At 40.9% G+C, this 11,700-nt stretch overlaps 1 protein-coding gene across 1 annotated transcript in view; it reads right to left on the reverse strand.

Annotated features, from left to right (window-relative positions):
* IFNAR1 (interferon alpha and beta receptor subunit 1) overlaps positions 1-7,076 on the reverse strand; it is a 45,634-nt gene extending 38,558 nt beyond the window's left edge. The window contains exon 1 of the mRNA XM_054973608.1: positions 6,906-7,076. Within this exon, the coding sequence (XP_054829583.1) occupies positions 6,906-6,969 (64 nt within the window). The 5' untranslated portion in view covers positions 6,970-7,076. The remainder of the gene's footprint in view (positions 1-6,905) is intronic.
* Between the last annotated feature and the right edge of the window lie 4,624 nt (positions 7,077-11,700).

Below are 11,700 nucleotides of genomic sequence, written 5' to 3' on the forward strand. Positions count from 1 at the left end.
GGGGCCTGCTGCAAAGCACAAGAGAACTCTTGGGGAGGGGGGGATAATGTCACTCCTGGAGTGACTTTGTCGCCTCGCCCCAGGAGCATGCCTGGGAGGTCTGTTCCTGTGCTTTCCATCCCTACCGGCCAGGTTAAGTGGAGGTGGGGGAGCGGAGGGTGAAAGTGGGGGAGCTCCCACCCCCATGGGGGAAATGGGATTCCTAATGTCACAATAGGCATCAACTGGATACATCAATGGCGAGGTTGGTGGATTTACTCTATTTCTGCTCTGAATCCATATTCTTAAAAGTCCATCCCTCAAAATATGAGTGCCAACTTGTCTTTGAATAGTTTTTAATGATTTCTTAGTCCATAAACAATTATGAATTCTTTCTTTAGTATAAATTGTCTCCAATTTGATATTCCTTCTATTTGTATTTATAATCCAATTTCATATCCAGACTAGAGCTGCTTGCTTGGCAATACAATTGGATATCTGATAGTTAAAATATTACAGGAAGAAAAAAGAAGGGGGTTAAACCTCTTCTTTTTTTCATCCTGTAATATTTTAAATCTTATTCTTGGCTTCATTCTGCTCCACACAAAATTATTTATCATTTTCTGCCATCTTTTTAAGGTCTTTTCATCTATATGGACTGGTAACACTTGAAACAGAAAATCCAGCTTTGGTAAGCAAAATCTCAAAAAAGAATTTTAAAAGCTCTGCATCTATACATGAAAAGTTAATTATGTGGCCTCAACAGATGTCAACCAGAGTTTTTTCTGTGGATGCAAAGATTTCTGCCCATGGAACTGACATTCTTGTCTCCTTCCCTCCTCTGTCTCTCAGAAATAGCCTTTTGTGTTAATGTGGAAGGGGGAGCCCAGAAAGTTGTATTCTGCTGGTGGAAATCCTTGAACCTACAGAAAAACTCTGGTAGATCCAAAGAGCAAGCAAAAAAGCAGAATTATACAAAAAGAGGAAGCTGCCAAAAGGAAGAAGAATGAGTGTCCCATGCATATACATCTAGCAAAAGAGCAGAATAGTGAAACTACTGTAAAAGAAATCAGGTCCATAAGAGAGCAAAGGTTTAAAAAAAACTTAAGTAGACTCTGATTATTGTACTGAAGTTGTAAACAATAATAGAAAACAACGGTGGGACAGAAAAACTCAGTACAACTGTAACACATTACATATTTTAAGCATTTAAAAAACAAACTCAAAAGCCCTTCAGGTTCCAAAGCAAAACATCCATTTTGATACAAACACTTTGATAGATGTCAGTTTTGTTCAAACAAACTAGCTGTGAAAAAACTGCTGGGTTAAAACTCCACCTGAATACTAAGTACATTGTTTAAATACAGTGGATCATACAATACAACCTATATTCCAATAAACAGTCTATGTCAGCCTCTAGGGAAAATACATATACACACATTGGAAGTAACTGAATTATGAATGCAACAAGTAAAAAATTAACATTAAAATCAAGAATGTTCTATGTAATTTTCTGCCTACAGCTCTTCCAATCCAAACTGTAACCTCACTTGCTTACCTGCCTCCCTAAACATAGGCAAACAAGTGTTAGAACATCTTGGAGGGCATGAGCAGAAGTAGGGGTATAATTCAGAGCAGAGAAGCTGGAGACTGAGAAACAGCTAAGTGGTCCCAAATTCCTACTTTCCAAAGCTGTTAAAAATGAGCACCAGTGGGCTCTAATGTATATCTGTACTGAGCGCAGTTAGCATCTTACGTTCTGTCAATGAAGAACATGATGAGGAGCAATAAGAAACAGACAGCCGTAAAACATACCATAACTTAAAAGCCTGAAGAAATAGAAGAAATGTTCTGTATGTTATTTTTAGAAATACACTTGCCAAATCAAAATTTGATTCGAAACACATTTAAATTGTTTTTTTTTTCTAATTGAAAAACTGATTTTCACTGTAATTGATTTTCACTGTAATTTTGAAGTGGTTTCATTTCAACTACATATTCAATTATTAGGTTTCCTCTTATGTTATGCTCTTTACTCAGTTCTTGTGAGAAAAGAGTCAACTAGTTCCCTGCAAATATGCAACACAAGTTCTTAAGTAGACCCAAGCCAAGGTTAACTTGTTTATAATCAGCAATGAAATATACAACATATTTTATGTGTACAGTTCCTACTAAAAACAGGATGGTGGTGGTGATTATGAATCATGCAGAATTGCAATTATATCTATTAAGCAATACTGAACTATGATATATTCATATTCAACAACAATCACTTTTAATGTTCTAAATATTAGGGATGTACAAAACAAACAAGCCAGAAATCACAGCTTTGTTTCATTAAAGCTGCTTCTGGAACAGTGAATCAAACCCAGGAAACCAACTTATAATGGCACTCTCCCACCAAAAAGCTTGTGTGTTTTGTTCAGATTCTTACTGTGCAGTGGTGGCAGCAGGCAGGCACTGGGCCAACAGCATCGTTTTCCTTAAGGGTATCTGTTATGACCTGTACTTTCTTTGGGGTAGATTTTTCTTTTAATCTTCTCCTTACATCCTCTGGGTAGTTTGCTGCCACCAGGAATATATTATTCCAAAATATTTTATTCAAATTTCCCCTTTGGTAACGTGTTTAAGCGTCAGGCTCCTTCGTGGTTCTATGTGGCCCTGAGGATATGAATGGGATATAGCAATGACAGCTACACTGGGATATAACAAAACAAAATAAATGTTTATTTTTCAAGAAGCGTATTGGTTTCATAAAAGTAGTTCTTAGTTCTTAAAGTTACTTCCTATAAACTCATTCACACAGATCTCTTCTAAGGCTTCACACACAGCCTCCTTCACTAGATTCAATAGTTCTCTCACAAATACTTCAAATATAGGCAGCACACAGCTAGCCTCTCTTTCTCTGACTCTCATTCACAGAAATATTAAACCTGCTCAGGCAGCACACAGCTGGCCTCTCTTTCCCTGACTGAGTGTCCTTTCACAAACATGCTCAGTTCAGGTTTCACACAGGTTATATTTCTGTCATAAATACTTCAGTATACTCAGGCAGCACACAGCTAGCCTGCTTTCTTCTGACTGCCCCTTTTCTCTCTGCTCTGTCAGTCTAAACTGCATTCACTCCGCCCACACTCTCAGTCATCAACCAATCATATCACTCACTCATCCCTCTCTCACCCCCCCACTCTTCACCTAGCTCAAACCAAGCATTTAAAGACACATGCACACATTTACTTGGAATCATTACAGTATCCTACCAATCAAATTCCAAAGGGAGAGAATTCTTACGTTATACTACCTAACTCTGTTGAAGGGGGAATGTGCATCTTTCTTTTTTTGCAGCGCTACCCAAACACTGATCTGTTTCCCCTACCCCTGTCAGGGTACTTGGACAGTGAGTCAATGTGAGGAAAAATGCTGCTGGGAGGGGTGCAAGTGGTCTCGTTTCCTCTTCAGGTTTCTCATCCTACTGCAATGCCCCCCCCGCAACATTCATCAAAACATTATTTTAAAGAAGTTTAAGTCAAGCCACCTGCAACCAGTGGTCTACTCTGCCCTTTCACAATCTGCCTGTACCCACAGCAAAAGGAAAACTTATAGAAAAACCATAGGTTTATTTGGCAGAGGTGGTGGTGGATTTAGATGATCATTCTGCCTGGCCTACCCTTGGGCGATGGAAAAGATTGGCAATGATTAATGTGAGAACACCCCACTTTGCAGCAGAATGCTGAGCATCCAAAGGAAGGATTTAGATTTGGCCCCTCATTGTGGGAACAAAACTGCGAAGCACACAGAAACATGGGAGCAACAGGCAACAGTAGTATGCAAAGGTAATAATTTATTGGTACTATGGGGGGGGGAAGGGTGCATGAAGTAGGATTGTTTTTAATGTTGCTGCACTACACTGGTTAGAGCGCTCTCATGCTTGGCACCACTCCATTACTGCTTTACCAGCCAGTTTCCCACCATAGCGTGCACCTGCCAACACTCGCCTGCTTTAGGGATCAATAACTGTATGAATGTTTAGTGTAATTAAGGAAAAACACAGTAGGTCAATGATTTAGAGGGAGGAGGACTAATGGTCGACGCAGTTTTGGTTAAGAGTGAAAGTAACTGCTTAAACAAAAATGTATTTACTATTGACCATTTACACTGCTCCTATAAACATTATTAAACAAATTCACTTGTCCAAAAAAGCCAATTTTTCTTACAAACTCAATTTTACATTAGTTCTAGGAAAATGCCAAGCAAAATTTTTTTCTGTGAAAAAGGCAGACCTCCCAGTGACAACAAAAACATTAATACGCCCTTAAGTCTATTAGTTATAATAAAAGGAGAATCATTGAAAAGGTCTGATAAAATGAAATTGCTATGATTTTTCAAAAACTCATCTAGAAAAATGTTTTCAAAAAGAGATTTCTATCATGTTCAACTTGTCAAAATTCACAGAACAGGCCTACTAGAAAAGCTGTCATCTAGTTGAAACTCAAACTTCAAGGGAAGATACCAGTTTCACACGAACAACATTTCCTAATTAGATCATGTGATCCAAGGATTTTTTTTTTTAAAAAAAACATTTCCCAATTTTAGAAATATCTACACAACTCAGCAGTGAAATAGCACATATTGCCCAAGAACAAAAAGCAAGCCAGGGCAAATGACAAAAGGAAGAGAACTCCTCCATGAGCAATAGAGGCTCTAATTTGGAGGAGGCTTCCCCTCCTCAACACCATTAACAGCACTGTGAAGCTGAAAAATAACCAACATTTATCGACTTGAGCCTGAACAAGAAACAAGAGAAAATGCTTAGGAAAATGGACAGTGAATGTTCTTTTACAACAGGCATTCCAGAGCATAACTGTGCATACACACCACCCCCACAAAACTAGTAACAGAAAACAGCACTATTTAAGAGAGTACTGCTCCCAATTATGAAAATGCAAGTGCAAGAGTTCTATACGAGCTGACTGACTCTCCCTTTTGTTCATTTTTAATTAATGGTTTTATATGTATTTTTAAAAGTTAATTTTAATGTCTTTTTAATCGTTCACAACCTTGAAGAATCTAATTGGCCAGAAAAGCAACATACAAATGTCTCAAATAAATAGGTTCACTCAGGTTATATAAAAAGTGAAGGAAGTCAGAAGAAAATTTTCATCCTGACCCCCAAGGGCTTCCAGATTATTTAGCAGTGCACATGGCACCAAGATTTCATAGGCAAAAGCGAGACATGTTTGTCCCCAAACATATGCTCTCAAATGGACAATGCAAGGATAGAGGGATGAGCATGTAAATTACTCATATTTAAAACCTGGTTAAAGTTTAGAATAAAGATTAAGATGAAGGCTACATGGAAATGGTTGCTGTTGAGGAGAGCTCTGAAGAGAGAAAATAGCACTATATATTCTACAAGCTTATTCATACAACAGCTGTGGAATCTGAATAAATAATGAACTTCTGAATATACTCTTGCAGGTGCCAGCCTGTACATGGGCGAAATTAACAGCAGCCCATACATGGGCTTTCTCTGTGGTGGCCCCTACCCTATGGAACAGCCTGCCTGAGGAGGTCAAGAGAGCCCCCATGCTCCTGGCTTTCTGCAAACAATGCAAAACTGAATTATTCAAAAAGGCTTTTTTCTCAGCTAGGAGGGTGGTGTTGTAGGGGAGGGGTCCAAGATGTTTTGCTAATGAGTTAGGGACCATAGACTTCACAATTTTGTTGCCTTACATATTATCTGTTGCTTTAAATATGTACTCCTATGTACTAACTGTACTTAATGTTGTTTAATGTAAGTCCTAGAATTGATTATGTTCTGTTACAGCAATTCTTCAACCCCATATTGGATCCTTTCTAATGCTGTCTTTGTAAACTTGTATTCATTTATCCTATGACATAGTTTATGGAAATGTTCCTGACACTGTATGGAAATGCCTGCCCTTGTCCTTGATACTGATTGTACTAATCTCACACTATGTAATCAACCTTGAGTCTCAGTGAGAAAGGCGGAATATAAATAACATAAAAATAAATAAAAATAATACTCAACACAGGACAGGGTTGGGCTAGCAGTGAGGATATTACTATTAACACCTGTGCTTATGTACAATTCCTCATGTTGTCAATGTGATTAAAAGAAAAACAATAAAACAGAAAGGGATAATCTACAGTATACAAAGAGTTTTACAGAAACTCATACCTTGGTTTCACCACTGCTTTCAGTCTCCATTTTCCTTTACCAGAAGGTATGTATTTATGCACATAATTATGAGTAATATCTCCTTACTTACATTATTTATAGTCCACCAAATTTACATACTCAAATACCCATACAGAATCACACTTCTTAACACATACCCAATTCAGTATCCAGACACCAAAACAAATCATATGACAGAGGCAAGAAGCCAACATGGGCCAATTCTTTGAAGCCCTGGCTTATCAACATGAGCCACTTGGTTTCTGAATCAGCGGTGGAAAGTTACCGCTTCATCTGGAATCCTTTCTTATTTTTAGAAATGCCACTTTAGGACTGATTATCACCAAAAAAAGCCCTTGGAAAAGCTGCGCACTACCGTTGTCTCTCGCCGCTGCCCCTGCTAAATGGCCGTTGTGCTCTTCCTGCCTACATCTGCTCTTTGCGTACAAACGGCCCAGGCGGTACCTCTCCTCCTTCATTAACTCCTGACCCCGCTGCTTAACTGTCATCGCATCTTCTAGCTGAGATGAACTGCGGCCCCCAAAAATGGATGCCGCGAAGCACCCGGAGAGCTTTGTGCTCGCTTAAGGGCTCGGGCCCGTTCCCTCTCCCCGGGACGAAGGCTCCCTAGCGTCTCCCGCCCGCTTCCCCCCCCCCCATGTTCTCACCACCGACAGATAACGGGGCCGATACTCCGCCTCTCAGCCAGCCCGGCGCTGCTCACCTATGGAGAACGGAACTGTTCCTAGAGTTGCCACGAGCGCCAGTAGAGCGCGCGCCACCCCCATGGCTAGTCCCTCGGGACAAAGGAGGCTCGTAACAAAGCAGGCGGCAGCGCCCGCCGCCGTTTCCTATCCAGCTTCACCACGAGACAGCGATACGAAAAACAAGGACGGACTCCCCCCGCCCCCCACTAGCATCCTCCTTTTGCGGCCCTGCCTCCTTGGGACGCATGCGCAAACAGCTCCGACTCAGTCCTCCGTCTTCCCCTTGAAGGGAGAGAGATAAAATGAAAAAGTAGCTTTCTGCCGCCGCTCTTTCGTCTGATCTCCGGGGGTGGAAATCCAGCCGTGAATATCTGCTCTGAAGGGTGAACTCTATGGCATTAGAGGCCCCTCCCCAAACCTCACCCTTTCCAGGCTCTACCTCAAAAATTTCCTGGAATTTCTCAATTTGGACCTGGCAACCCTACGAGCGACAGCTACTTAGGGAAGACTGGACTCTGGTGCAGCTGCGCTTAGGCTGTATTGCCTCTGCCCCCGCACACCTCTCCTCCCCCAAGGCAAAGACCGGAGAAACTCGCGCTCTTTTGGGCTGAGATCTTATTTCGTGTCGAAGAGCTTTTCTTCAGTTTTTTTAAAAACTGAAAATGGCAGTTTGGTATCTAAGGGACACTCCCAAGTTATTGCCTCCAGCTTGTACGTTGGAGGGGCCGAGGCAACGACAGTCTTGTAGTGAATCGGGTGTTGTGTTATCCCTTCTTTGCAAGGGGGGGGGGGGACGGTCTGAGCAAGATCGGATGAGAGAGTGGATATGTTGTTACAAGCCCCAAAGGAATTATGCTTGCCTGAGCCATCTCTGCAATGTACACTATTATCTATATAACCACAGTCACCCAACAACAGGGGTCGATAAATAAGTATTTTGAAAAGTTGCAACTGAATTTACCCTTCTCCCCCGCTTTTCCTTTCCATCCCACTTCCAAGCAGTTTTGGATGTCCAGAAAAACATATACCCCAGGCCATCTCAAACTGCAGCAAAGGTTCTTCTACTTAAATTAAATGGCCTCCATAGCTTCAGGGCAGCTCAGGCAAATGCACAGAGAACATGTGTTCTGTTTGCTGTCTGTTTTCCCTGCGAGGTACTAAAACCAATGACAACAGTGCCCATTGAAAACAGCTGTCTCCTGAAGCTACAGAGTGAGGGCACCAGGTGCACCTTTCTGGATTGTTCCATAATTGTGGGACTGCCATTGAAAGGTCCGCTCTCATGGACTCTGAGCAGGAGCATATGGGAGAAGACAGTTCTTCAGATACCCTGGTAGCAAGCAATGTAGGCCCTTAAAGGATAGAACCAGAACCTTGAACTGGGATTGGGAGCCAATTGGTAGCTAGCATAATAGCTGTAATATTGGGGTCACATGTTCTTGGTAGATGGTCTGGACCAGTAGTCTAGACACAAGATTCTGTACTGGCTGTAGCTTCTGAATACTCTTCAAGGGTTGACTCAAGTGGAGCACACTGCAATAGTTCGATCGAGATGTAACTAAGGCATGGATCACTATGGCTAGATCTGACTGAACCAGGAATGGATGCAGCTGGACAAACAAACTCTGAGCCATTGCAGCCACCCAGTTTTCTAGGATAACCGCTGTGTCAATGATCCTAAGCTGTGAAACTGACTTTTCAGAGGGAGTGTAACTTCATCCTAGAGGAGATGTATTTATTTATAAGATTTTTACTCCACCTTTCTGCCCTTATAAGGCCACCAAAGCAGCGTAAAAATCAAAACAAATGAAAATTTATTGAAAAGCATTAAAATCAGTACACAAATATATCATTAAAATAATTTAAAACCAGAGCTTAAAATGGCAACAGAGGGGGACAGGCGAATCTCAACCAGAGATAGTAGGAGATGGGATGTTCCAGAGTGCTATAATTTACAACAGGAGATCGCCTTGAAAATGCCCGAACGTTGTGACTTTGATTCCCCAATGCTCCTCTTATTGTCTTCTGGATGTACCCCTGATGGTATGCAGAAAGATAACAAGAGGTGCCACGAGGGTGTCAATTGTAACTCTCAGCACATTTTAGTTGCCAGTCAATCTTTTCATTATTTCTGAATAGACGTGTTTGGATTCTTCTAGAAGTAACTTGATATTCCTGTTCCTTTGATAGTTTGTAAGAGGGTATATAAGATAGTGGGATGCATGGCATGCACTATCAGAGAGATCTGTGGTGCATCAGTTTATTCAGGTTTTTGCTCAAATAAACTCTTTCTATTCTTTGCCAATATTTGCTGCTTTGGTCTACTTGGGAGCTGATCCTTGGCCTCCCAGCATTGGGATACAGGTGAGTCCCCTCATGGAGTTTGGGTAGTCAATTTTTAAAGATTTGTATTTGATCCTATTGGACTGGATTTTGAAAAGGAATTAGGGATAGAGGATAGTTTAGCAGGAGCCTTTTAAAGTCCTTTTTAGGACATGGATAAGGGATCAGTGGCCACACTGGAAGAGGTACTCTTGCATATGTTCACAAAATATTGGGCTAGCCTTATCTAGGGTAATTTTTAAAAGGTTTCTCCCTTTGTGGTCTCAAATGAAATTGATGGGCAATTAAGTCAGGGTAGACTCATTAAAACACACAATACACAGTTAATTTCTGGAACTCACTTTCATGAGACATACAAAAAAAGAGCTGAAAGGTTCCCAAGGGTCATCTAGTTCAACCCTCTGCACAATGCAAGGAATTCACAGCTATCCCCTTACTCAGAGTGACCCCTCTTTAGTGCCCAGTGGAAGCAAAAAACCTCCAGGATCCCTGGCCCAACTGTCCTTAATAATAAAAACAGCAACAACAGTGTGCTTATATGCCATCTTTCTTGGCAAATAAGTGCCACACAAAGCGGTAAACAAAGTCAATGTTATTATCCACACAATACTGCTGGGGAGCTGGGAATGAGACCAGTGGCTTACTCAAGGCCACCTGCAGAGTTCATGGCAGTAGTGGGAGTCAAACCAGAAGAGTGCTGGCTGAGATCCCAGCCACTTAACCACTATGCTATAGCAGCTTTTCTTGCCCTCCTCCTCACATGGAGAGTCACTAGGTTACTTGGCTTTAAATGGGAGTTAGACAACTGAATGGAAAACAGAGTGATTAATAGCTATTAGCCATGATTGCTGAATGCAACTTCCATGTGCAGAGGAACCTCAGCATGCAGGGAGTAAGCAAATGGCAGTTTTTGGACTCTGTGACCTTGCTGTGGGCCTTCTGGGGCAACTGACCAACCACTGTGGGAAACAGAATACTGCACTAGACAGGCCATTGGCTTGATTCAGCGGGGTTATGATGTTTTTATATCTAGTATGGTCACTAATGTAGTACATACTGGGGCATTTAAGTGCAGAATATGCATTCCTTTGTACTGTATTGTTAGAATATGGTTTTCTCACTGCCAATCACACACATTTTGTGCTGATGTTGCTTATGTGTATCTTAAAATAAATTAGTGACAGCAAATAAAATGCCTTCCATCAGGATAGTTATGTGGGTAGCTGTGTTTGTCTGCAGTAGAACAGCAGGACTTGAATCCAGTGGTAGCTTAGAGACCAACAAGATTTTCAGAGTGTAAGCTTTTGAGCGTCAGAGCTTATGTAGAAGGGAGCTCTGATTCTCAAAGGCTTACACTATGAAAATCTTGTTGGTCTCATCCAACACTAGGACGTTTGTAATCAATTCTTTCAGTAACTGTAATTCAAAGGGAGTTATCTATGTGATCCAGTGTCCTTGTAATTTAATGTGAGAATGAATACTAGACTAGTCAAAGTTCGAATATGTGAACATAAGAAGTGTATTAGATTAAATAAACCGAAAGACCCACTTGTTAATCACTATCTCACTGCTAGCCACACAGCTGTGATTCTGGGTTGTGGAATGTATACAGAACACGTCTTCAGGTTTACATAAACTCCTGCAGAAAAAAAAAAGTATTTTGGATCCACTGTCTCCAGTGGATGCCTTGGGGACAAGGATGCTGATGCCTTGGGGACTAAATAAAGAAGTGGACTGGACATGCTGTCTCTGATGGAGATTTGTTTTGGATGCCTGCTTGGATTCCCATTTTGACAGTACTGTGTTCTTGTAACTTTAGTGTTTTCTCCCTTCTCTCGTCTCGTTTTTTCCCCTCCTTCTCTTCCCTGGGGAGCATATCTCCATATCATGTGGGAGATATTGCATTACCCATTTATCTTTCTATATAGCTGAACTGCATAAGGTTAAAGTGCCACTTTATTTCAACTGCAGATGGATGAAACACACCCAAATACATTGGAAACTAAGCCTCAGGTTTGTTTGAGAATGGAGAGCCTTGGGGGGTTAAAAGGTTTAGTATGGGATAATTAGTTCTTTTTTAAAAATTGATTTCAATAAGAATACATACACATAGACATCACACCAGGGGATATCAAACACAACCTCTTAAGAATAATAACAACAAACTATATATTATATTCATTTTCCATCTTTACAGTTCCTTCCTCTTTATGTCTTGTTTTCCTTATTCAAAACCTAGTTTTCCTGTAAGGCTACCCTGCTTGATTCTAGTAGGTATTCTCTCCTATCTTCATATCCTGTACTTAATTTCTTGTTCCATATTTTTATTTAATCCATCCATAAAAGGGTGTCCATCTTTTCTGCCCCCTACTTTACTCTTTTATCAGATCTGTTAAGACATCCATTTCTGCTGTTTCTAAGATTTTTTCTATCACTTCTCCTTTCGATGGTATCTCTGGCTTCTTTCAA

The sequence above is a fragment of the Eublepharis macularius genome, chromosome 3, assembly GCF_028583425.1.
Source record: "Eublepharis macularius isolate TG4126 chromosome 3, MPM_Emac_v1.0, whole genome shotgun sequence".
In the NCBI taxonomy this organism is placed as follows: Eukaryota; Metazoa; Chordata; class Lepidosauria; order Squamata; family Eublepharidae; genus Eublepharis; species Eublepharis macularius.